A 24,251-nucleotide genomic window follows, 5' to 3' on the forward strand; every position below is an offset into this window, starting at 1 on the left:
CAGCCCCACCCCTGGATCCCGGCCTGAGCCGGCTGACTACCCGGGCCGACCCCGCCCCCTGCCCGTGCCCTCGCCCCACCAGTCCCCTCCCCCGCTGGGGGAGGCCATGGCGTGAGCTCTCGGTCAAACCCCGGGACCCTCGGGCGTCAGGCGGGGCATGGGCCGGGGGCCGCCCTCATGAGGGTCCCGGGAGGAGGGCGTGCGCAGCAGCGGCTGGGCCATGGGGTCTCAGGTGTTGCAGATCCTGCGCCAGGGGGTGTGGGCCTCGCTCACCGGCGGTTGGTTTTTCGATCCGCATCAGAGCACCTTCTCCAACTGCTTCCATCTCTATGTCTGGATCTTCTTGCTCATCTTTCCCTTCCTGCTGTACATGGTGAGAGCCGGCCACCACCTGTAACTACTGTGGGAGGGAGGGCAGCTGGGCAGGGGCGGGCACGACGTCTCGAGCCCTGGGGTCTTAGAGTAAGACTAGTCACTGGAGAGTTTGGGCGTGTGTAGGGTAAGATCAAGTCTTTCCTGCGTGGGGTTACTTTGAGCGTCTCATTTAATCTGTTTCTCCGGTTAATCAGAAAACTGCTTCTTTACGGGGTCTTTGTACTGTTGCGTGTAAGGGTGAGAAGTTTTGTGAACCGAGGAATCTTAGTCATGGCAGTGGTTGCTTGCAAGTGCCCCCTCAAGGGAGCAGGGCTTCTGTGAGAAGGGACCGAACTTACCTGTCACCTCCAGGTCCTGCCCCCCAGCTTGATGGTGGCTGGAGTATACTGCCTGGTGGTAGCTGTCATCTTTGCTACCATCAAGACTGTGAACTATCGCCTACACGCCATGTTCGACCAGGGCGAGATTGTGGAGAAACGCAATTCTACCATGGGGGAGCAGGAAGAAGAGGCTGCCCAGGGGGACAGCGGTCTTCCCAGGTGGGTAGGGCATCGGCTACCCCAGTGATTGTTGTTTCTCTGTGCCTGTGTCTTGGAAGTTAGAGAGGCAGAGGGAATACTGGCTCCGAACACTTGTTGCCATCAGTCTTAGAGCTGTCAAAGGAGGCCTTGAGGAGGAAGGAGCGTTAAGGATGGTGAGAAAGGGTGGAGAGAGATTAGCTGAGAACTTAGGCTCCACTCTTCCCTCTGTTGCAGGGACCCTGGTGTGGAGATGACAGTGTTCCGGAAAGTGAGCTCCACACCCCCTGTGCGCTGCAGTTCCCAGCATTCTGTGTTTGGCTTCAACCAGGTTTCGGTGCGTAGGTCCAGCCTTGGGCTTCTGTCCCTGCTCTCCAGGGAGCCAGTCCCTGTCGTGGTCCGGTTCCAAGCCTGCTTACTCTGTTTTTCATCCGTGCTCTCTCCTCTCTCTTATCAGGAACTGCTGCCCCGAATGGAGGATTCTGGGCCCCTCAGAGGTAGGTGGCTATTGTTCTGGGCTGGATCGTGGTGGTGTGGAACAGGAGGACCTAAGAAGACCCCAGGGTCCTGGTGACATCTATGGTGCTGTGGTTATAGACATCAAGGAACTGGTCCGGGAGCAGGGCAGCAACAACGTAATTGTGACCTCGGCCGATCGAGAGATGCTGAAGCTCAGCTCTCAGGAGAAACTGAGTGAGTGGGCATGGTAGGGAGGGGTTCGGCAGGAGTACCAGATAGCTTGCACTTGTACCAGCCCTACTTTGACTGCTTTGTACTCCTGAATGGCATCCCCTTGGTGTCCCTCTCCTGGTCTTCCCCTCTGAAAAACAGGGCATGAGATTCCCTTAACCTCTAGTTGCCTTTGCCACTCCCCCTTCTCTCATTCCATCTTCCTTTCTTCTGACAGTTGGAGACCTTCCCCAGACACCCCCAGGGGTTGTCCCTGACCCCTCTCTCCCCAGTACAGACTCTTCTGAGCGTTCTCCCCTGGCTGGAGATGGTGTTCCCTGGGGTGGGAGCAGTGCGGCTGACACGCCCATGAGCCCTTTACTGAAGGGGAGCCTCAGCCAGGAGCTAAGCAAGAGCTTCCTGACCCTGACGCGGCCTGACCGGGCCCTAGTGAGGACCAGTAGTCGACGGGAACAATGTCGAGGAACTGGAGGATACCAGCCCCTGGACCGGAGGGGCTCAGGTGACCCCACGCCCCAGAAAGCTGGCTCTTCAGATTCCTGTTTTAGCGGCACTGACAGGGAGACTCTGAGCAGCTTCAAGAGTGAGAAAACCAACTCTACGCACTTGGACAGCCCCCCTGGTGGGCATGCCCCTGAGGGCAGCGACACAGACCCTCCCTCAGAGGCTGAGCTGCCTGCCTCCCCAGATGCTGGGGTCCCCTCAGATGATACACTTCGTTCCTTTGACACAGTCATTGGAACAGGGACACCACCAGGCCAAGCTGAGCCGCTCCTGGTTGTGCGGCCTAAGGACTTGGCCCTCCTTCGACCTAACAAACGGCGCCCCCCCATGCGAGGACACTCCCCACCTGGCCGTGCCCCGAGACGGCCATTGCTGGAGGGCTCAGGGTTTTTTGAAGATGAAGACACCAGCGAAGGTAGTGAGCTGAGTCCAGCATCCAGTCTCCGGTCTCAGCGCCGCTACAGTACTGACAGCTCATCATCTACTTCTTGCTATTCCCCTGAGAGCTCCCGGGGTGCAGCAGGGGGTCCTCGGAAGCGGCGGGCTCCTCCTGGGGCTGAAGAGGGAGCTGCTGTGCCCCCTAAGAGACCATATGGGACCCAGCGGACTCCCAGTACTGCCAGTGCCAAAACTCACGCACGTGTGCTAAGCATGGATGGGGCAGGGACTGATGTCTTAAGGGCTCCCCTGGCTGGCTCCAAGGCTGAGCTGGAAGCCCAGCCAGGAGTAGAGCTGGCTGCTGGTGAGCCTGCTGTGCTGCCTGCTGAGACCCGCAGGGGACCTGCTGCCAACCAGCCTGGCTGGCGGGGGGAGCTGCAGGAGGAAGGTGCTGTGGGGGGAGGTGAGTGATGGCCCCAGGGGTGAGGGTGAGGGAGGAGACCTGGGAGGGTTGAGTTTGGGTAAAGGGCAGGCTGTAGCAGACCTAGGTAGCATCAGCTTAGCCTCCATGTCGGGAGGCAAATGGATGTGGATTTAGTGGTTAAGAATGGTGGGCAACACCTCTTGGGTCAGAAGAGCCCAATTGCCTGGCTCCAGTGGTGAGCACCTGAGCGTCTGTTTCCTAAGGACATCTTCCACACTCATCCATCTGTCCACCAGTGGGACAGAGAAGAACATTGTCATCCTTATTTCCAGATGAGAAAACTGAGGCGTGGCTGACTAAGATGCACTGACAGGGTTCCTGAGACCAAGTGTACTAGGGCTAACCTTTAGCTCAGTGCTGGAGCACTTGTCACTTAATGTTTGGGGCTTCTTTCTGGGCAGCACCTGAGGACACAGGTCAGCGGGAATGCACAAGCAACGTGAGGCGGGCTCAGGCTATCCGGAGACGACACAATGCAGGCAGTAACCCTACCCCTCCAGCCTCTGTCATGGGCTCTCCACCCAGGTGAGCATCTGCCCCCTGGCTGCAGGGCAGAGGGGCCATCTGACTCCTCCTGGTGCTAACTTAGGGCTTCTGCTGTCCAGCAGCCTGCAGGAGGCTCAGCGGGGCCGGGCTGCTTCCCACTCCCGGGCACTGACTCTGCCTTCTGCTCTGCACTTCGCTTCTTCTCTGCTGCTCACCCGAGCTGGCCCCAACGTCCACGAAGCCAGCAATTTTGATGACACCTCTGAGGGTGCTGTGCACTATTTCTACGACGAGAGCGGTGAGCCCTTCTCCAGACAGCCTCGCACGTCCTCTGTGCCTCCCACGGTGTCTGTGACTGCCCCTCGCCAACAGCACTGTTGGTCGATGATTTCTTACCTGGCTCTGTGGCAAGTGCTTTACCTGTGCTGCCCGATGTCATCCTTGCAGCATCTCTGAGGTGTGGGTGTCATCATCCCTGCTCTGCTGATGAGGAAACCAAGGCACACCTGAAGCTACAGGCTGAGCTAGTGGTAGAACAGAGCTGTATCCAAGGCAGGCTGACCACAGGGCCCAGGCTTTTGATCTTTAGGCCCCTTCCTGTCTAACACTTGGTCCCCAGGGCTGGGCTGTCATGGCAGGGGACATATGACAGGGCTCCTCCTTGTTTGTTGGCCCTGATGCCCAGTTAGATCAGTCCTTGACAGTGCTGTTGTTCTTCTGTCCCAGGTGTGCGGCGGTCATACACCTTTGGCCTAGCTGGAGGTGGCTATGAGAACCCTGTGGGGCAGCCAGGGGATCAGGCAGCCAATGGAGCCTGGTGAGTGTCCAAGCTGGGCTTCCCTGGGCCTGGTAGGCTGCATTTCTGGGGAGCATCTGAACCCGGTATTCTTGCTGTCATGGGACAGCACAGGCTAGGAGGCGAAGGTGATAAGGACACTGGGGCATGATGCCAGGCTTCCAAGTCTAGGAAGCATAGTACTGGCTTCCCAGGGAGGAGGACAGAGGAAACACAGCTTTCATATGTAGGACAGGGCCTGCAAAAGAGACGCTTCTGCTCTCTCCCTTGTGACCCCAGTGTTCCTGACCTGTGGACATTCCAGTCATGGGGCAAACAGCCCCTCTGCCTGGCCTTCATTTTCATCTCACCAGGTCCCAGGGTTTGTCCATAGCCTTGAACCTCATTGCTGCTGTACCCACAGGGACCGCCACTCACATTCCTCCAGCTTCCACTCAGCTGATGTGCCTGAAGCCACAGGAGGCCTGAACCTGCTGCAGCCCAGGCCGGTGGTTCTTCAGGGTATGCAGGTGCGCAGGGTGCCCCTGGAGATCCCAGAGGTGAGCAGCAGCTTTGAGAGGTGTGGAGGGGATGGGAAAGGTGCATGTAAGCAGAAGACTAAGGGTGGTCTGGGTAGATTGCCTAGGCACCCCAGGAGGGATAGATCACCCTCAGGAAGAGCTTGTGTCCCCATCTTTAATGGCTGGCAGAGGTTGCACAGGCTTGGAGCTGAATGGCTCCTGAAGTCCTCTGTTTACTCTCTGAATGTGTCTGGTGTGTACCTCTTTGGTCCCGAAGCAGGAGCAGGAGCAGCTAGCAGGATAATGAATGTTTACAAAGATACTTGTAGAAATGGCAGTTCAGTTTGTCCTGTGCCTGGCAGTTTACAGGTGTGATTGCCTGAAGTCACCTGTTAATGTGCCTTATCACGGCATGGTTATTGATAGTGTCGTTTTTTTTACTTCTAATAGGTTATCACTTACACAATTATTCCGGTTGTAACAGAAATAAGAATGCATAAAACATGACCTCACCTATTGTCTCAGCTTCTCCAGAGGCTGTGGCTTCTACATGAGCCCAGGAGTTGAAGGCCAGCCCTGACAACATAGTGGGGTACTCACAACATCACCCAAATATGTTCTCAGTTCAGAGAATAGTCCTAAAAGGATTAACTCAAAATATCTAACACCTAAAATCACAGATGGACCTTGAATACTGCCAGAATCCACCATGCGCTAGTTTGTGTGTGTGTGTTTATGTGTGAGATAATGGGGATTGAATGCTGGGCAAACATCTATCACCAGGCTATTCTCCCAGCATCCTCTTATTTTATTATTATTAACCTCACTTTGTAGCACTAGGCCTTGAATTTGGAATTCTGCCACAGCTTCCCAAGTACCTAGAATTATAGGTCATTGCTGCCAGACTAGGCTACCTTTTCTTGACTCAGTTATTTTATGTAACCGTTTCTGTAGAGTCTACAGCATCATCCTTGCTGTCCGTGTAGCTGTCATTTATGGGACAGAGCTGTGCAGCTTTGGGCTCTCTGTTGTGTCCTGCAGATGTTGCGTGTACATGCCCCTCTCTCTGTCCGTCTCTCTGTCTCTCTCTGGGTGTGTGTGTTTGTGTGCATGAACACACATACAGGTATATTACAGTGTGTGTGTGTAAGAGTCAGTTTTCTATATCTACATGGGGTTCAGGGATTGAACTCTAGGCTATCATGTTTGTATGACAGCTACCCTCTGAGCCATCTCAACAAGCCATAAACACTTGTTGAATGAACGCAGCCTAAAGAAGCTAAGTGCTTTTCTCTGGGACACTCAGCTCTAGCTTGTCTTCAGAACCAGGTGTTGTATGCTCCTGAATGTGGTTGTCACAGTGACAGTGGTGGCCCCATGTTGAAGGAGATATCGTGTATGCTAGGTCCTGAGGGTCAAAGTAGAGATTTTGCCTGAGTGGGGAACATGGACATAAGACTTGGTGACTCTGGCACCTGGCAGTCCATAGCAGCATCAGCTGTGTCCTAGGAACCTAGAACTAGGAGCAAGCCCTTCTGATTGAGTCTGAGCAGGCCACAGGGCCACTAGACAGTGTGACCTTGGTGTGTTGAAGTACATGCTCAGTCATCTTACCAGTGTGTTGGGGGAGGGATGATGATAGATCATGGGGGTGGCGGGGCTGATGGCCGCGGCTGTGGGGACTGCAGTTTGACCTGCTGGACCAGGACTCCCTGCACGAATCCCAGGAGCAGACACTGATGGAGGAGGCGCCGCCCCGGGCCCAGCACAGCTATAAGTACTGGTTTCTTCCTGGCCGTTGGACCTCTGTGCGCTATGAGCGTCTGGCCCTGCTGGCTCTGTTGGACCGGTGAGTACCTGCAATTATTATTTACTAATCCCCAGAAAGCTCTGGGACTCTGGTCTTCCAAACTCTGACCTATGGAGATGGTCATGCTGTCAGAGGTCCTGAATGGCTCAGTTGCTGGAGGCTGCATTGGATTTTTGTTGTTGTTGGTTTTGGTTTTTGAGAAAGGGTCTCATAAACCAGGCTAAGTTCAAATTTGCTATGTAGCTGAGGCTAGCCTTGAACTTGTGATCATCTTGTTTCCACCTCTCCTGTGCTGAGGTTACAGGTGTGCTGTACTGTACCTGGCTTGATTTGTTTTTGAGACAAGGTCTTGTTTGTAACCTAGACTGGCCCAAAATTCACTCTGTAATCCAGGCTGGTCTAGACCTCCAGTGACCCTTCTGCCTCAGCTTTGAAATTTGTAGAACCAGAGTCCTGAATCACCGCCTGGCTGCAGTGGCTTTCTTTGGGCTCCTCTGGAGTACAAAGGGGTTGGGTCCATACAGGGTTACCCTTCTCTTCAAGCCTTTCTCAACACGAATGGTTCCTTACTGCGTTCGCTTTCCAGGATCAGTTTTTCCTTCCTTCTGTTCTGTTTGCCTGAGTGCTGTAACCTAAATAGGTTCATAAACTTGGTTATCTCAAAACCTTTCCTGGGGGCTGGAGAGATGGCTTTGTAGTTTAGAGTACTGACTGTTCTTCCAGAGGTCCTGAGTTCAATTCCCAGCAACCACATGGTGGCTCATACACATCTGTAATAGGATTTGATGCTCTCTTCTGGCCTGCAGGTTTACATTGCAGGACATTCATATATAGTATAAATAAATAAACTTTTAAAATTATTTTTTAAAAAAAAACTTTCCTGTTTTCAGAGGAGAAACAAAGGCCAGAAAGTCAGATAAAGAAGTCAGGTGACTTTTGTTTGCCATCAAGGAGTTGGGCCTAGATCCCACAGCCTGGCTTCCTGTCTGCCCCCCTTGTTCCCCTCCTGTCATTGGGGACAGGTAGGGTGCTACCATCATGGCCTCGTGTTGTGCACACACTGTAGCTCATGTCAGCATGAGCAGGAAGTGGGCATAGCCGTGACCCAGCAAGATGGTTTTTCAGAGCAAATGCAACCTGATCTCTTCCCTGTGAGGTCAGAAGTTTGGCTTTTCAGATGCCCAGAGGTGGATCTTTAGGACAGAGTCCTGTCTCCCCTACTTCTTAGAAACTGGGGTGGGAATCCATGCCCTGACTCACATGTCTTTGTAGGACAAGGGGAATAATGGAGAACATTTTTGGCGTTGGACTGAGCAGCCTGGTGGCCTTCTTGGGATACCTGTTGCTGCTCAAAGGCTTCTTCACTGACATCTGGGTCTTCCAGTTCTGCCTGGTCATCGCCTCCTGTCAGTACTCCCTGCTCAAGGTCAGGCCTGGCTCCCTGAATCCGCAGCTTTCCTGGGCCATCCCTTTCCCTTTTCCAGGTCTGAGGGGAGGTAGATAATCTGGTTAAGGTCACAGTAGCCAGCTACCCGTCTGACAAGTACAGACACTAAGACTTAGCACAGTACAGGGTCTTGCCTTGGCCACTTACTACTGCCCAGTGGTAGAGCTGGTCAGTCTTAGTGCTTTCGTTCTTCAGTGGGCACCAGTTCTTGTTGCCAACATAACCGTGTCTCTTCCAGAGTGTGCAGCCTGACGCAGCATCTCCCATGCATGTGAGTACCTGTGGGGCAGTGCTCTGGCTAGGAGGCCCTCGGAGGGTCTGAGACCAGATGCAAGGCCATGGCGGGAGAGGGGCGGAGTTCCCTGATCACCGCTTTGCTCCCAGCTTCCCCAATTTTCTAGCTTGGATGTGGCCAAGTCTGGGGTGTGTTTACTGTGTGCACATACCAGCCGAGTGGTCAGCGGGGATGCCCAGTTCCTCACTGGCCCATTTCCTAGGGCCACAACTGGGTGATTGCATACAGCCGGCCTGTCTACTTCTGCATCTGCTGTCTCCTCATCTGGCTGTTGGACGCCCTGGGCACAGCTCAGCCCTTCCCACCAGTCTCCCTCTATGGCCTCACGCTCTTCTCTGCCTCCTTCTTCTTCTGTGCCCGAGACGTGGCCACTGGTGAGGCGGGGCTGGGCGGGGTTGGCCCAAGGGAGTGAGTCTGGAGGGTGGGCCCGGGGAGGCTGGCAGACTGACTGGACTTCACTCACCCTCTGAACAGTGTTCACCTTGTGCTTCCCGTTCGTCTTCCTCCTGGGCCTCCTGCCCCAGGTCAACACCTGCCTCATGTACCTCCTGGAGCAGATAGATATGCATGGCTTTGGAGGCACAGGTATTGTGCTCACGGGTGGCTTAGGTGGCAGGGGACAGTGTGAGGCCAGGAGGGTCCACAGATTGGGCCTACAGCTCTAGCTCTTACAGAGCCTCCCCTGCGTTCTCTATTCTGGCTTCAAGGGCCCTGTCCTCCTTTCCTCTCTTTCTTTTTTTTCCCCTCTCCTCTTTCCTCTCCTTTCCCCAGGCAAGTGGTTTCAGCCCAGAACACTAGAAACTCTGAGGGGTGCTTTGGGGAGGGAGATCTTCTTGTGGCAGTTGAGGATCAGTGGGACATGGTTGAGTTGGAGATGCCCGTAGTGCAGAGCTGGGTTTTTTACCTACTTCTCCCTGCTCACAGCTGCTACCAGCCCGCTCACTGCGATCTTCAGCCTCACCCGAAGCCTGCTGGCTGCTGCCCTGCTTTATGGCTTCTGCCTCGGGGCCATTAAGGTAGTGGTGGCCTTTAGGATCTGGGCTTGCTGAGCCCTATGGGGTTGTTGGTACAGGGCTGTGAATTGGGTTCAGCAGTGGCTTCTCATGTGGGACACCCACTGTCTCTCCCACACTTACCTTCACCACCCCTGACCAGCATTGGTTCTCTCCTTTAGACACCTTGGCCAGAGCAGCACGTCCCTGTCCTCTTTTCAGTCTTCTGTGGCCTCCTGGTGGCACTGTCCTACCATCTGAGCCGGCAGAGCAGTGACCCCACTGTGCTCTGGTGGGTGCTGCATGTGCCTATTTATGTGCATACGTGTGTACTCTGAGTGTGTGTGTGTGCATGCCTGGAACTTAGGCGGTCAGTGCATGTGCCTGGAACTGACAGAATCTGTAAGGAAGGGATTGCGTTTGCCTTGGTCTCTGACTCGTCTTCCCTCCAGGTCTCTAGTCCGGAGTAAGCTCTTCCCTGAGCTAGAGGAACGGAGCCTTGAGACAGCCCGGGTGGAGCCCCCAGACCCACTGCCAGAGAAGATGCGCCAGTCTGTGGTGAGGGATGTGGGATTCTGGCTGCTCTGGCCCTGGGAAGGGCATGCCCATAGGGCAGGCAGTCAAGCTGTTTTTCCTGGCTCTGCAGCGTGAGGTCCTGCACTCTGACCTGGTGATGTGTGTGGTGATCGCTGTGCTCACCTTTGCCATCAGTGCCAGCACTGTCTTCATTGCCCTGAAGGTTTGTGTGGTAAAAGTCATCCCCCTCTAGGTTCTGATAAGAGTCTGCTGGACCTAAGGGCCCTTTGGAGCCCACCTCAGACTGAATTGAGCCTCTGGCCTCTCTCCTACAGTCAGTGCTGGGCTTCGTGTTGTATGCACTGGCAGGAGCTGTAGGCTTCTTCACACACTACCTGCTGCCACAGCTCCGCAAACAGCTGCCCTGGTTCTGCCTCTCCCAGCCTGTGCTGAAGCCACTAGAATACAGCCAGTATGAAGTGCGAGGTGAGTGCCTCCTGCCCTCTTCATCCCCATTGCCTGGGCTGGGCAGAGTCAGGTTGGAGACATCCTAATGAGAAGTATGGTCCTCTTGGCTGAGGGTGTCAGCAGAGGGCACCTGGTGCCCATACTGCTTTCTGACTCTCTGTGTCTATCTGTTACTTTCACTGTCCTGGTACAGTTTCTTCTATACTTTTTTTGGTTTTTCTAGACAGGATTTCTCTATAACTATAGAGCCAGTCCTGGAACTCACTCTTTTTTTTTTTTAAATATTTATTTATTATGTATACAATGTTCTGTCTGTATGTATGCCTGCAGGCCAGAAGAGGGCACCAGACCTCATTACAGATGGTTGTGAGCCACCATGTGGTTGCTGGGAATTGAACTCAGGACCTTTGGAAGAGCAGGCAATGCTCTTAACCGCTGAGCCATCTCTCCAGCCCTGGAACTCACTCTTGTAGACCACGCTGGCCTCGAACTCACAGAGATCTGCCTGCCTCTGTCTCCCGAGTGCTGGGATTAAAGACGTGCGCCACCACCGCCTGGCTCTTCTATACTCTTAGCCTGTATACTGCCTTTGTCCTGCCTTTCTGCTTCCATTCTAATGGAAGAGGAATCCCAGCTTTTAAAAAGGGTTTTCATAGCCTGACTTGCCACCTGTGGCTCAGAGCCATCTAGTGCTTGTTGCTGTCAGTATTTTTTCAAAAGTCTTCCAGGCTGTATTTTAAAATGTTTTATATGACCCACAACTTCAATCCCAGCAGGTGGATCTCTGTGAGTTTGAGGCCAGCCTGATCTACAGAGAGAGCTCCAGGCCAGCTAGGGTCCATAGTAAGTCCCCGTCTCAGAACAAAAAGCTCCTCTAGCCTCTACTTAAACATCTTGGTTGGTGGGGCTGGAGATGTGGTTCAGCAGTTAGAGCACTGGCTGCTCTTTCCAAGGACCTGGGTTCGATTCCCAGCACCCAGGTGTTGGCTCACAGTCTGTTGTTACTCCACTTCCAGGAGCTCTGATGACCTCCTGGCTTCCAAAGGCACTACACACACATGGTGCACAGACATTCATGTAGGCAAGATATCCATACATATACATCTTTTAAAAAGACTCTTGATTGGCTATACAAAGGTCACATTACTTATTGCTTTATGAACAGGATTTTGTGTATGTATGAACACACTGTGCACATGTGGCAGTCAGCAAACAGTCTTCAGGGTTGGTTCCCTCTTACCGTGTGCTCCTGGGATTTGAACTCATCAGGTTACCCCTCCTCCTTCCAACTCCTCCCTTGTGCCCTTCCTCCTGCTAATTCATGTTTTTTTGTTGTTGTTGTTTTTGTTTTTTTTTTTGTTTTTTGGTTTTTTGGTTTTTTTTTTGGTTTTTTGAGACAGGGTTTCTCTGTAGCTTTGGAGCCTGTCCTGGAACTAGCTCTTGTAGAGCAGGCTGGCCTTAAACTCACAGATCCACCTGCCTCTGCCTCCCAAGTGCTGGGATTAAAGGTGTGTGCCACCACTGCCCAGCTTCATGGTCTGTTTTCTTTAATTGTTGTTACACATACAGCTTGCTCAGTTCATATAATGTTATTTATATGTAGTGCTCGTTTCATCTCAAACAATGGGAAATTTTGCTCCTGGGACAACATCCCCATTTGTCTTCCTCTCATTAGCTTAAACAAGAAAGCTTGCCCCTCAGAAGGTCGTGCAGCTTGGGATCATCGTGACCCCCTCAGCCTATTCTATATAACCTTTGCATATCTCTGGTAGATCTCTAAGAGGTATTTGTTTGTTTGTTAGTTGGTGGTTGTTGTTGTTTTTGTCTGGTTTGTTTCCACAGACTGCAAAAACAGAGCAAATCCCCCCAGCCCCCAGCCTGTGACATGCTAAGTGACATGTGGGGCCCCTGCCCTGCTGGGCTCTTCATCCTCATTCAGGGCTGTCAACAGTATTCCAGTCCCCACTAGGCAGCCTCTCCAGGAGCCCAGGACAGCACAGCTGGTCTGCCTACCTTTCAGGGTGCTTATGGCCCTGTGGTGGATCATCCTCTGGGCTCCAGAGTATGGGCCATGTGGAGGACCAAGTGCTAGCAGACATCCCTGCCTTCCTGTTGCAGGTGCTGCCCAGGTGATGTGGTTTGAGAAGCTCTATGCTGGCCTGCAGTGTGTTGAGAAGTACCTCATCTACCCTGCTGTGGTTCTCAACGCGCTCACAGTGGATGCTCACACGGTTGTCAGCCATCCAGACAAATTCTGCCTCTAGTGAGGACCACTCACTCCCCTCTCTCATTCTCTGTTTCCTTCCTCATCGATTCCCACTGAGGAATGTGTAACACCTAAGCAAGGCAAAGTAGGATCCCAGCTCTTTTGTTTTGTTTTGTTTTTTGTTTTTCGAGACAGTGTTTCTCTGTAGCTTTGGAACTTGTCCTGGAACTAGCTCTGTAGACCAGGCTAGCCTTGAACTCACAGAGATCCCCCTGCCTCCCGAGTGCTGGGATTAAAGGTGTGCGCCACCACCTCCTGGCAGGATCCTAGGTGTTAATGAGCTATCATTTGGAGCAAATGTGTCTCCTATCGTATCATTCCAAGATACTGAACCTAAGAATCATTGGCACAGAAAAGGGGGGTGCTATTCTAGTCAACAGCAGGTGCCTAGGGTTGCATTCAGACCTATTGGTGAGAGACATGTGTCTGTGCCCACTCCTCCCTAAGGCCCTGCCATGTCTGAATGCCTGCCCCACCCACAGCTGCCGGGCATTGCTGATGACTGTGGCTGGGCTGAAGCTGCTCCGCTCAGCCTTCTGTTGCCCACCCCAGCAGTACCTGACCTTGGCCTTCACCGTCCTGCTCTTCCACTTTGACTACCCTCGGCTCTCACAGGGCTTTCTGCTCGACTACTTCCTCATGTCCCTGCTCTGCAGCAAGGTAAGCTGATGGCTTTGACTCGGACTCCAGGTTGACACATACAGAGCAGAGCTGTTGAGAGAGGGAGTGTTCCCTGGTCTGCCGTCACGCATTGCTTCAGTTGTGTGCCTTTGCAGTGGCCTGAGGAAGGGATTCCTCCCTCTCCCTGCAGAAAGCAGTTTGAGGCTTGAGGGGAACTTGCATCAGGCCCTCATGAGAATTGGTGGTGGCTAGTGTTGAGCTTACAACAAGCTTCCTCAGGATCAGCAATGTCAAGACCTGACCTTGTCACCAGGATGTTGTAAAGCCTCTGAGGTCTGCCCTCTACCACCCCCCACCAGAGCCCAGTTCAGAGCTGAGAGTATATATTCTAGGGACTGGGTGTATAGCTATTCTCTTGGGCTGTGGGTTCCCTACTCAGACTTGGGGGTCATGTTGATCAAAGGATCACTCTGCACATCATCCCGAATGCCTACCATCTACCATGGTACTGGGACTCACAATTGGCTCCTGATAGTTTTTTCATATTTCATTTTTGTTTGCTGGCAAGCTTCCGTACTAGGTCTCCTCCTGCTTTTATTTATTTGCTTGAATTTGAATTCAGAGCTTTGATTGTGCTAGGTAGGCGTTCAACTACTGAGCTGTTCCATCAGCCCTCTTGACTTCTTGAGATAGAATCTTACTGAGTTAATAGGCTTACCTGAACTCACTCTATAGCCCAGGCTGCCTTCAAACTTGTGATCCTTTTAAATATGTGGAATTATTAGAAACCTGGACCACCAGGCTTGACTCAGACCCCTCTGAGGGTAGGGCCTAGGGTCATCTCTCTTGAAATTTCTCTTGAAATTCTCATTAGTGACTGAGTGACATGACCTGAGAAAGTCGTTTACCTTCTCTCCCTTTATCTAAACTGGATTGTCCCCATTTGTGAACCGGGGAAAGGAATACAACGCTCACACTGCCATTGTGGGAATTAACTAGTGCATGTTCTTTAGAACCAGTTAAAAGTTCCCATGGCTTCAGGTGTTCCAAACCAAGTCCAGAAAGAAAGGGCTGGGACTATCTTGAGGTTCGTCCCATTGGGCTGGTGTCTGGAGGCTTGGCAGATATTGCCACTTTGTGTGACTTTGTGTGTTTTATCACCTCTGTCTTGATGACCTACAGCTGTGGGACCTGCTGTACAAGCTGCGTTTTGTGCTGACCTACATTGCACCCTGGCAGATCACCTGGGGCTCAGCCTTCCATGCCTTTGCCCAGCCGTTCGCTGTACCACGTATCCAGCTTCCTGCTATTTCTTTGTGGGTGGGATGTATGTGGAGAGAAGCAGCCTTGGGTTGCAGAGGGAGGAAAGGGAGACAGAAGGTGCCTGTCACCTCCTTGACTTGTGCCCAGACTCAGCCATGCTGTTCCTCCAGGCCCTGCTTTCAGGGCTCTTCTCTACACCACTCAACCCCCTACTGGGCAGTGCTGTCTTCATCATGTCCTACGCAAGGCCCCTCAAGTTCTGGGAGAGGGACTACAAGTAAGTCTCATGGGAGATAGGATTTGTGGCTAACAAGGAGGTGAGGCCTTGGAGTCCTGGCCAGGCACCACCCAGAAAGGGACTCCGAAACCCACAGCAAGGGTGTGAGTGCTGGGCCTCAGTGGGGACACGTGAGTGAGTCTGGTAAAGGCTAAACATGCACCAGGCCAAAGCCTCAGTGGAGGCTCCCTGCCTTAGAACCCACTCCCCTCCAGGTCCTTTGTGAGTCCCTTTATTTGTTTGAGACTTAACCTCCTTACCTGACAGTGGCAGTGATCTATAACAGGTGGCATCTGCTCATAGCTCAGTGTGTGGGTTCAGAGAGGACCAGGGTGGGACCCTGGGCAGAGGACATGCTGATGGGCTGCCTGGCCCTGCCTGATACATTGTTGCTCTCTGAACAGCACTAAACGTGTGGACCATTCAAACACCCGCCTAGTGACACAGCTGGACCGGAACCCAGGTCAGTAGCTTATTGGCAGGGTGTCCCTTGGAGGGTGCCCTCTTTAACTTGATACCTTTGCCCATTTATGTTTGTTTCGGGTCCCAGGCGCTGATGACAACAACCTCAACTCCATCTTCTATGAGCACTTGACACGCTCGCTGCAGCACACCCTATGTGGGGACCTGGTGCTGGGCCGCTGGGGCAACTATGGCCCTGGTGACTGCTTTGTCCTGGCCTCTGACTACCTCAACGCGCTGGTGCACCTTATCGAGGTTGGAAATGGCCTCGTCACCTTCCAGCTGCGTGGCCTTGAGTTCAGGGGTGAGCCCGTGCAGCTGAGCTGGTGGGTGAGGAGCAGAGTAAGCAGGGCCTGGGCTGGGACCCATTGCAAGCTCTCAGGCTGCTGGGTGATCTCAGGCAAGGTTCCCTTTCTTCCTAAGCCTGGCTTTTGTAGCCTGGCCACTTGCTTTCCAGTGACACCACACCACCTGCACACACCACCTTTGACCTCATAGGGAGTCCAAGGATTACTGCTGAAAGCTGAGGCCCTGAGCCCTTATGCCGGCTTTAGGCCTGCTCTAGGTCTTAACTGAGTCCCTGACAAGCACCATGCCAGCCTTGTGGGTAGCTGGTTCCTTGCTCTCAGGAGCTCATATGTGTTTTGTGCCAACTTGAGACAGGTCCCTTCAGGGCAATGAGAGAGACTCCAAGCACAGCATGTGAGCACATGACCTTGAGAAAGTCACATTACAAATTTTGTTCTTTGCCTTATGAAATGGAGCAACTGAACTCATTTCTCTCGACAGTTGAAATTATGAGGAGAAAGGGTCTCGGTTAATCTGCTCAGTTAGTAACCTTTACTCAGTGTCTTAGGGTAGAAGCTGAGGAACAGTGGCAGTGGGTCTAGTGCCATGCTGGGCAAGTGGGGATTATCCTTGTGGCTCTGACTGGGCGGTCCTGTCTGCAGGCACGTACTGCCAGCAGCGCGAGGTGGAGGCCATCACCGAAGGTGTGGAGGAGGATGAGGGCTGCTGCTGCTGCGAGCCTGGCCACCTGCCCCGGGTCCTGTCCTTCAATGCTGCCTTTGGACAGCGCTGGCTGGCCTGGGAGGTGACAGCCAGCAAGTACGTGCTGGAAGGCTATAGTATCAGTGACAACAACGCGGCCTCCATGCTGCAGGTGTTCGATCTCCGCAAGATCCTCATCACCTACTATGTCAAGGTATGGTTAGTTGGTTGCTGGCTTTGTGGTGACCCCAGTGAATGTTCACCTGCTGTGAGTGTGCTGAGTGCTGTCTGTCATCTGGTGTGGTGGGAGCCTGTTTTGGTCAAGAGAAACAGAGGACTCAGTTTAAGATTCTTCACAGTGCTGCCATCAGACAGCAGGTCACAGAGGCCTTGTGAACAAGTGTCCAGAGCAAGAGCTCCCCAGTGCGCCTTCTAGAAGACTTGCTTTAGGCCCTGAGTGTGGAGGGCAGCACAGTCTGGATCCCCTCCCAGGCTGGTGGATCTAGCTGTAGCAGTTGGCTAGGGTATGTCTTCAGTATCACCAGCTCAGGGCTAGGAGTGTGGTAGAATACATGCCTAGCATGCCTGAGACCCTAGATTCAACTCATAGTACCAAAACCAAAATAAAATAAAACCAGCATCCTTACCCAGGTTAACAACGATGGTGCTTGCTGACAGTGGCCATGGGGTACGCATAGGAGCCTAGTAGTGCTATGTATTAAAGGTGGGCTCTGTGCCAGGCACCACCTGAGCTGCGTAGACTCTACACAAACCTGGAGAAGCCTCCCGCATCCCTTCATAGAAATTGGCTTCTGCTGTAATTCAAGCATTTGGTAGGGCGGCTAGAAGACTATGAATTCAAGGCCAGCCTGGACTATATGAAAGGCTCTCCAAAAACAAACAAACAGAAAAAACACAGCTAGTTAGATGTTTGCCATGCAAGTATGAAGACCTTATTTCTAATCCTGTGAAAACTGGACATAATGACATGATCTGGGGCTTGCTGGCCAATTAGTTCAGTAAGCTCCAGGTTCAGTGAGAGACCCTGACTCAAAAATAAGGTAGGAGCAATTGAGGAAGACAATTGATGCCAGTTTCTGGTCTCCACGTGCACACATAGACACAGATTCTCCACGTGCATGCATAGACAGAAATGGTTTGCAGAGGTGAGATGCTTGATTAGGGCTTTGGCATTAGAATGTGACAGCCAGGTTCTAGGCTCAGACCTGGCATCTCAGTCGCTAAGTTTGCTTCCCTTGGACTGGAGGCTCTGAGTCAGACCAGAGGGTCTTGAACCTGTTGAGAGTGCTGGGACAGTGAGGTATAGGAGCTCCGGGCAGGGACTTAGAGGATTTTCAAGTAACCTAGAACATTGCTTCCTCTGTCCTAGCTCAGTTTAACCCTTGAGAAGCAGGGACTTGCAGGCTTGCAGAATAAAAGGAACAGTAAGGTTTTGTGGCACTCAGAAGAGGGGCACTGTGGAAATCTTTTAGTCATGGTTGTGTTCCTGTGAAGAGACACCATGACCAAGGCAACTTAGGCAAGCTTTAAGCAGGGCCAGCATAGAGTTTCAGAGGGCAAGCGACATTATTGCAGGAACAAGGGAGTAGGCAGCGACTGAGAGCTTATGTCTTAACCACATGGCCAGGACTTTAGAGACCTCAAAGTCTACTCCCTGTGACCTATCTCCAGCAAGGTCACACCTTCTAATCCTTCCCAGACAGCTGTGCGCCTCTTCAGGCCATTCTCGTTCAGACCACCAGAGAGTGATGGCTTGGTGATCATAGGCCAGACCCTACATGCTCTTAAGACCTGCCCTGAAACTGCTCACCTTGTTGGGGTTAGGTGAGCTTTCCTCACTGAGGTATCCTTTAAGGCAGACTGTCCCTTTGCCCCAGGCCTCCCTGTGGGCATCTTCCAGTGTCATATGTTGGAAAAACCAAGAAACTGTGCTTCCTGTTGTTCCTTCTTGTTCTCCCAACCACTCCTAGGGAAGAATTTGTAAGGTTATGCTCACTCTCCACTTGTACTAAGAAACAAACCAGAAATAGTCCAAATCACTCAGTTGTCAAGGTCCTGTCTACCTTCCTGGCACCTGTGAAGAGGAGTGCTTTAGTCATGGTACCCACTGCTTCCCATGAGTCACATCAGACCTGATGTACCCTGGATTGCTGTGCAGCAGGTCCTGGTCAGGCATAGGCTGGCCACTGAAGTGTGCTTGGCCCTGTCAGCTTTACTGTCCCCTGAAGTTGCCAGTTTGCCTTAGCCTGGGTACCTGAGAAGCTGGGTAGCAGCAGCTTGGAGACATGATGAAGGCGTAGGAGTAAAGCTTGTAAGGACAGTGCAGGGCTCAGGTGGCAGCTGTGCTAGGGGCCATGGCAGTGTTTGGACCTTCTAGAAGGGCCAGACCACACCCTGCCCTTCCTGTGCAGCTTTGGCCATGCTAAGGTACTCACATTTTGCTCTTCCCGTGGGCATCGCTTAATAGTGGGTTACAAATAAAATACAGTCTCTGGGCATAGAGCCACTGCTTCCAGCCACCGTAGCCAAGTCTCATACTCAAGGCCTTAGTTTTTGCATGCTGTGTTGCATTCTTCAGTGGACCTTGGGAGGCTGGCACCTGTGTGATGTGGATCAGCTTTCAGACCTCATCTAGGCAGTCAGTCAAGTGCAGGAAGGCACCATGGTCCTGAGGCCCATGCATGGTCTGCAATGTACCCAGGCAGCATTTTGGGTACAACCAACTACAGAGGTGCTCTTACTAAAAGGTCTTGGACTTTAGTGTCATCTTGAGAATCACTCCGAAGGCATGTCATAGAACACAATGACAGTGTTAAAAATTAACCGCATTAACACATGCCAGACCAGCTCCTCTCTGACCCAGAAGCAATGCTTTTGGGGTTCTCTCAGGGGCTACGGTGGTACCTAGACTTTAGCAATGCTCTGTAGGCAGGAAGGTCAGTCTGGAGACCAACGCTTACTCATTCAATCCTGTTCCTTTTAATGAGGTGTAAGTCAGCAGCGGGCCTGCACCAGATTTTCTTCTCATCGACTTGTGCCAAGGCCATATCTGTGTAAGGATCTAATGGACATACCCACACCCCGTGTGCTCCACCTGGGGAGCTGCTTGAGCTGTAGTTCTTCCTAGCATATACTCTGGCAATTTTGCCCAAGACAGCCTCCCAATGTCCTACCACAGTTACCTGCTGAGCTCCCGATTTCCTGAGCACACCTGTCCATGGCCAGCTGTACCACCCTCCTCACTCTGGGCTTCAGTGAACCTTGGAAGAGCTTCTGCATCACTCACCAGGCAGATGGCCAACTCCATCAGCTTCAGCTCAGGGCAGCACATGGAGTCCCATAACCTTGCTGCTTGCTAGCTGTCTCAGCTTTACCAGTGCCTCCTTCCCCAGAACTGCTATCCGCTTGCCCAGCCAGCAAGGTGTCTTAAGAATAGCCAGATACTTGCCGGGCGGTGGTGGCGCACGCCTTTAATCCCAGCACTCGGGAGGCAGAGGCAGGCGGATCTCTGTGAGTTCGAGACCAGCCTGGTCTACAAGAGCTAGTTCCAGGACAGGCTCCAAAACCACAGAGAAACCCTGTCTCGAAAAACCAAAAAAAAAAAGAATAGCCAGATACTCTGAACTTTGATACGAAGTGCATGCCTCTGGCTTTTTCGGAGAAGGCCTTATGTCATAGTAATTTGCCTAAAAGGACCCGTGACCCAGGTCATGTAGGTTCCCTGGGCTGTAGGCAGCACACTGTCTCAGCCTCTGACCTTTCTGGTCCTGAGACCTAGATGTTACACAGTGTCTTCACACCCCAGCTCCGTTTGCCCTTTTAGGTGGCATTGGGCAAGACTCACCTGTGTGAGCCTCCATCCCCTTCCAGATGGGCTGGGTTCTAGGGATGGCAGGAAGAGGACAGCAAGCAGATCTGCTACCAAGTGTGGGAGCCTCTGTAAGTGGTGCCCACTGCTGGCTCTGACTTTGGCCCAGGAGAGGAGTCGCTTGCTTAGCTCCAGAGAGCTGGGCTGAGCTGTGGAAACCGCATTGTAGGAAGCACTGTAGCTCAGACTGGAATGCTTTCTCGCCATTGCAGGGGTTTGGGGTGGAGTTGCACCCCTGACACCTGTCCCCCCTCTCCCAGAGCATCATCTACTATGTGAGCCGTTCTCCAAAACTGGAGACCTGGCTGAACCATGAGGGCATCACAGCTGCCCTACGGCCTGTGAGAGCCCTTGGCTACGCTGACTCAGACCCTACCTTCTCACTGAGTGTTGACGAAGACTATGACCTTCGCCTGTCTGGCCTCTCGCTGCCATCCTTCTGCGCTGTTCACCTTGAGTGGATCCAATACTGTGCCTCTCGGCGCAGCCAGGTCAGGCTACCATTTGCTCAGATCTGCCCCTCCCCCAGACTAAGGACCTGGGCTTCTTGGTCACTCCCTTCACACCTGGTGACAGTCTAGACTCAAACCCCAACCCCAAGTTCTCAGTCCCACACGGAACTGTTCTCAGACTGGGGTCCTTGTGCCATAGCCCGTGGACCAGGATTGGAATTCACCATTGGTCACACTATGCTTTGGCCTGTGTGTGCTGGGTCGCCGGGCCCTGGGGACAGCTTCACACAGCATGTCTGCCAGGTGAGTGCCCACAGCCCTCTGTCCTTCTCTGAAGAGCTCCACATTCCTGTCGTCTGTGCCTCTTGGTGCACTCTTGTCTCACAAGGACCAGTCCTGGCCTTGCCCACTCTTCACTGCTCTGAGGGAGAGATTGACTCCCTTGGCAAGATGGGGAACAATCCCTTCTGGCTCTCTCCCTGTTGCTAATGTCTTCTCCCCATCCAGCCTGGAGCCCTTCCTCTATGGCCTGCATGCCCTGTTCAAGGGGGACTTCCGCATCACCTCCCCGCGTGATGAGTGGGTCTTTGCTGATATGGACCTGCTTCACCGAGTGGTGGCACCTGGGGTTCGCATGGCCCTCAAGCTTCACCAGGTAGGGAGGAGTGTGCCTGGGCAGAGTGGACAGGTGAAGCCATTTCCCAGGCCAGCAGCTCTGACTTGTCCTCTCCTCTCTAACAGGACCACTTCACATCTCCTGATGAGTATGAGGAACCAGCAGCCCTGTATGATGCCATTGCAGCCAATGAGGAACGGCTGGTCATCTCACATGAGGGCGACCCTGCCTGGCGCAGTGCTATCCTCAGCAACACACCCTCCCTGCTGGCACTGCGCCATGTCATGGACGATGCTTCTGATGAGTACAAGATCATCATGCTCAACCGGCGCCATCTCAGCTTCCGCGTCATTAAGGTAGGGCAGGTGGTCTTACCCTCCTTGCCGCTCAGGCCCTCCTTGGTGTCACTGCCCTGACCTTTGGTGTGGTCCTCCGCAGGTAAACCGAGAGTGTGTGCGTGGGCTGTGGGCTGGGCAGCAGCAGGAGCTGGTGTTCCTGCGCAACCGCAACCCTGAGCGTGGCAGCATCCAGAATGCCAAGCAGGCACTCCGCAACATGATCAACTCTTCCTGTGACCAGCCACTGGGCTACCCCATCTACGTATCACCTCTTACCACATCTCTGGCCGGCAGCCACCCCCAACTGCGAGCGCTGTGGGGTGGCCCTGTCAGTCTGGGTGCCATTGCCCGATGGCTCCTGCACAGCTGGGAGAGGTGAGTCCTGGCTGCCACCCTAGCTCTGAAGCTTACTGGGGGCCTGGTGCTCTGGGATCCCAGGGTAGCAGGGGCACAGAGAGATGAGTGGCCCTCCAGCGCCACAGAAAGGAAGTCCTGGAGTCAACGAGCTTAGACCCCGAGAGATGACCCTTTACCCAGAGAGGTCCCCTTTCCCCTAAACAAAAGACTTTAAAAACGAGGCAGCAAAATCTCTTAAGAGATGAGGATCCTTGGGAAGTAGAAAAAGACAAGATAAATTGGGAGTATGGGGACCTTGGAAGAGGGTTAAGGGAGGGGAGAGGGAGGGAGGGGAGCAGAGAAAAATGGAGAGCTCAATTAAAAAAGCAACAACAACAAAAAACCCTGAGAATCCTGAGGCTCAGATGTGAGGAGACTCTCTCAGCCCTGGCCTCCCTTTCACACTTGTCCCGCTTTTCCACCCAGACTGCATAAGGGCTGTGGCGCTGGCTGCAATAGCGGTGGGAATGTGGATGACTCGGACTGTGCTGGGAGTGGCGGCCTGACCTCTTTCAGCAATAACCCCCCATTGGCACACCCCACACCTGAAAACACAGCAGGTAAGCAAGCAAAGCTGGGCTGGACCTGTGCGTGAGGCTGTAGCCCAGCTGATGTCTTGGCTCTTATCTCTCTCCTCCAGGCAGCAGTGAACAGCCCCTCCCACCAGGTCCTAGCTGGGGGCCTCGGCCTTCCCTCAGTGGCTCTGGTGATGGGCGGCCCCCTCCTCTGCTGCAGTGGCCTCCCCCTCGGCTCTCTGGACCACCCCCTGCCTCACCTGCTCCCACTGAGGGTCCCCGGCCCTCAAGACCTCCTGGCCCTGGTCTCCTCAGTTCTGAGGGGCCCAGTGGGAAGTGGAGTCTGGGGGGTCGTAAGGGACTGGGAGGATCTGATGGGGAGCCAGCCTCAGGGAGCCCCAAAGGAGGCACCCCCAAATCTCAGGTAAGGGACCTGTGGGAGGATGAGGTCCCAGGAGGCTCGGGTCTGCTTGTCTGCTCATCTGCCCTCCTTTCCACAGGCGCCCCTAGACCTCAGCCTCAGCCCTGATGTCAGCTCTGAAGCCTCACCTGCCAGAACAACCCAGGACATTCCTTGCTTGGACAGCAGTGCCCCTGAAAGTGGCACACCCACTGGCGCCCCAGGTGACTGGCCTGTCACAGTTGAGGAACGAGAGAGCCCAGCTGCCCAGCCCTTGCTGGAGCATCAGTACTGAGCAGCCCTGACCTCTACTGGGTATCATCCCAGGACTCAGTAACTCGGACTCTGCTGGACCACAGAAATAGACCGACTGGCGTCTGCACCCAGATCTCTGGCTAATTCAGGCGGAGTCAGAACTGAGTTGAACAACAGACTCTTCCTGATCCATGGCCTGGATGCCCCAAAGTGAGGCAGGAGCCTCCTAGCCAGGCCCTAAGAACCAAACCCATGGGCTGGTCCCTCTTTGAGCCCATGGCCAGGACTGACTTTGCCCCTGGGCCTGCACTGCCTCCAAGGCTGGTCTCTTTAGCCCGGACCTGGAACCTGACATTTGGCAAGGGTGGACCTGGGACCTGACGTGTGGCAAGGGTGGACCTGGGACCTGACGTGTGGCAAGGGTGGTTTCGTTCCTTCTTTTTGTCATTTTTCTTTTTCTCTGTGCTTCAGAGACACAAAATTAATAACACTATTTTTGATTTTGGTTGGCAGTTTCTTTTCTGTGGGACTAGGTGAGGTTGCTAGAGGTAACTAAGGAAGGGTGAAGGATATGGGGTTAGTCTAAAGTGGGAATCAAGTACCGAGGGTTGCCCTCCTCACCAGCCTGTCTGCTTTTCAGACACTCCTGTATGTGGACAGACTCCAGGCTTAGTGTCCCACATATTCATCAGCTTGATCTTGACCAAAGCCTTACTCTGAACCCCAGCTCTTCCAAGCTTAAGGAGGATTACACTTACACAGAAAGTCTTTCGTTTGTTGACAGAGGGTCTCACTGTGTACTCCCTATGTGTATCGGGCTGGCCTTGGACTCAGGACTCAGATCCTTCTGCCTCTGCCTCCAGGGCTCTAGGGTTAACGGCACCCCCCACTACACCTGACGTACAGGAGAAGTTTTAAGAACAAGTAACAGCCTTTGTAGAACAGTTACTTAGACCCAGCCCTTAAAGAGTGAAATAGTTTCTGGGCCTGAACACCTGCTGTCTGCTGGGCCACAGCTGGACACTAGGTGGCCTCTAGCTCTCTGATTGGTCTGGAAAGAGGGTACATTTGTTCTCGTTTCTTGGTGAGGATGCGGACTGGGCTCAGACTGGAGAGTTAGAAGGGCATCTGGGGAGGCTGGGACAGCGCTCTGGGCTGCGAACCCTCCAGGTCCGCCTAGATCTCTGCCGGAGGTCCCCACCCGTTGTGCTTCCCGCCTTGGACAACTCCCGGGTAGTCCCGCCCTCCTCCC

General features: G+C 53.4%; 1 protein-coding gene across 4 annotated transcripts; it reads left to right on the plus strand.

Annotated features, from left to right (window-relative positions):
• The first annotated feature begins 209 nt into the window (after positions 1–209).
• Pcnx3 (pecanex 3) lies at positions 210–23,501 on the plus strand. 4 transcript variants are annotated; one of them, XM_057779707.1, is made up of 35 exons: positions 210–373; positions 727–914; positions 1,131–1,230; positions 1,351–1,390; positions 1,491–1,586; positions 1,801–2,928; positions 3,351–3,474; positions 3,555–3,733; positions 4,162–4,252; positions 4,635–4,770; positions 6,420–6,580; positions 7,814–7,967; positions 8,227–8,259; positions 8,486–8,657; positions 8,758–8,868; positions 9,208–9,299; positions 9,458–9,567; positions 9,728–9,833; positions 9,922–10,014; positions 10,127–10,277; positions 12,378–12,522; positions 13,008–13,185; positions 14,329–14,437; positions 14,557–14,686; positions 15,091–15,149; positions 15,237–15,452; positions 16,099–16,352; positions 20,288–20,518; positions 20,679–20,782; positions 20,987–21,134; positions 21,221–21,451; positions 21,534–21,808; positions 22,256–22,389; positions 22,470–22,768; positions 22,845–23,501. In XM_057779707.1, exons 1-35 carry the CDS (start codon positions 221–223, stop codon positions 23,037–23,039), a joined length of 6,126 nt encoding a protein of 2,041 aa, XP_057635690.1. In that variant the 5' UTR covers positions 210–220; the 3' UTR covers positions 23,040–23,501. The 4 variants fall into 4 exon arrangements, with proteins under 4 accessions (XP_057635690.1, XP_057635692.1, XP_057635693.1 ...); XM_057779709.1 differs by having other exon boundaries at positions 6,459–6,580; XM_057779710.1 differs by having other exon boundaries at positions 4,635–4,740; positions 6,459–6,580.
• The last annotated feature ends 750 nt before the right edge of the window (positions 23,502–24,251 follow it).

This window comes from Chionomys nivalis, chromosome 8 (assembly GCF_950005125.1).
Source record: "Chionomys nivalis chromosome 8, mChiNiv1.1, whole genome shotgun sequence".
Classification (NCBI taxonomy): Eukaryota; Metazoa; Chordata; class Mammalia; order Rodentia; family Cricetidae; genus Chionomys; species Chionomys nivalis.

Bases quoted from the DNA above. Each gene is read 5' to 3' on its own strand.
- Pcnx3 (XM_057779707.1), top strand. From the start codon at position 221: ATGGGGTCTCAGGTGTTGCAGATCCTGCGCCAGGGGGTGTGGGCCTCG. The intron at 915-1,130 runs GTGGGTAGGGCA...CCTCTGTTGCAG, and splicing joins GGGGACAGCGGTCTTCCCAG to GGACCCTGGTGTGGAGATGA. The intron at 4,771-6,419 runs GTGAGCAGCAGC...TGGGGACTGCAG, and splicing joins TGCCCCTGGAGATCCCAGAG to TTTGACCTGCTGGACCAGGA.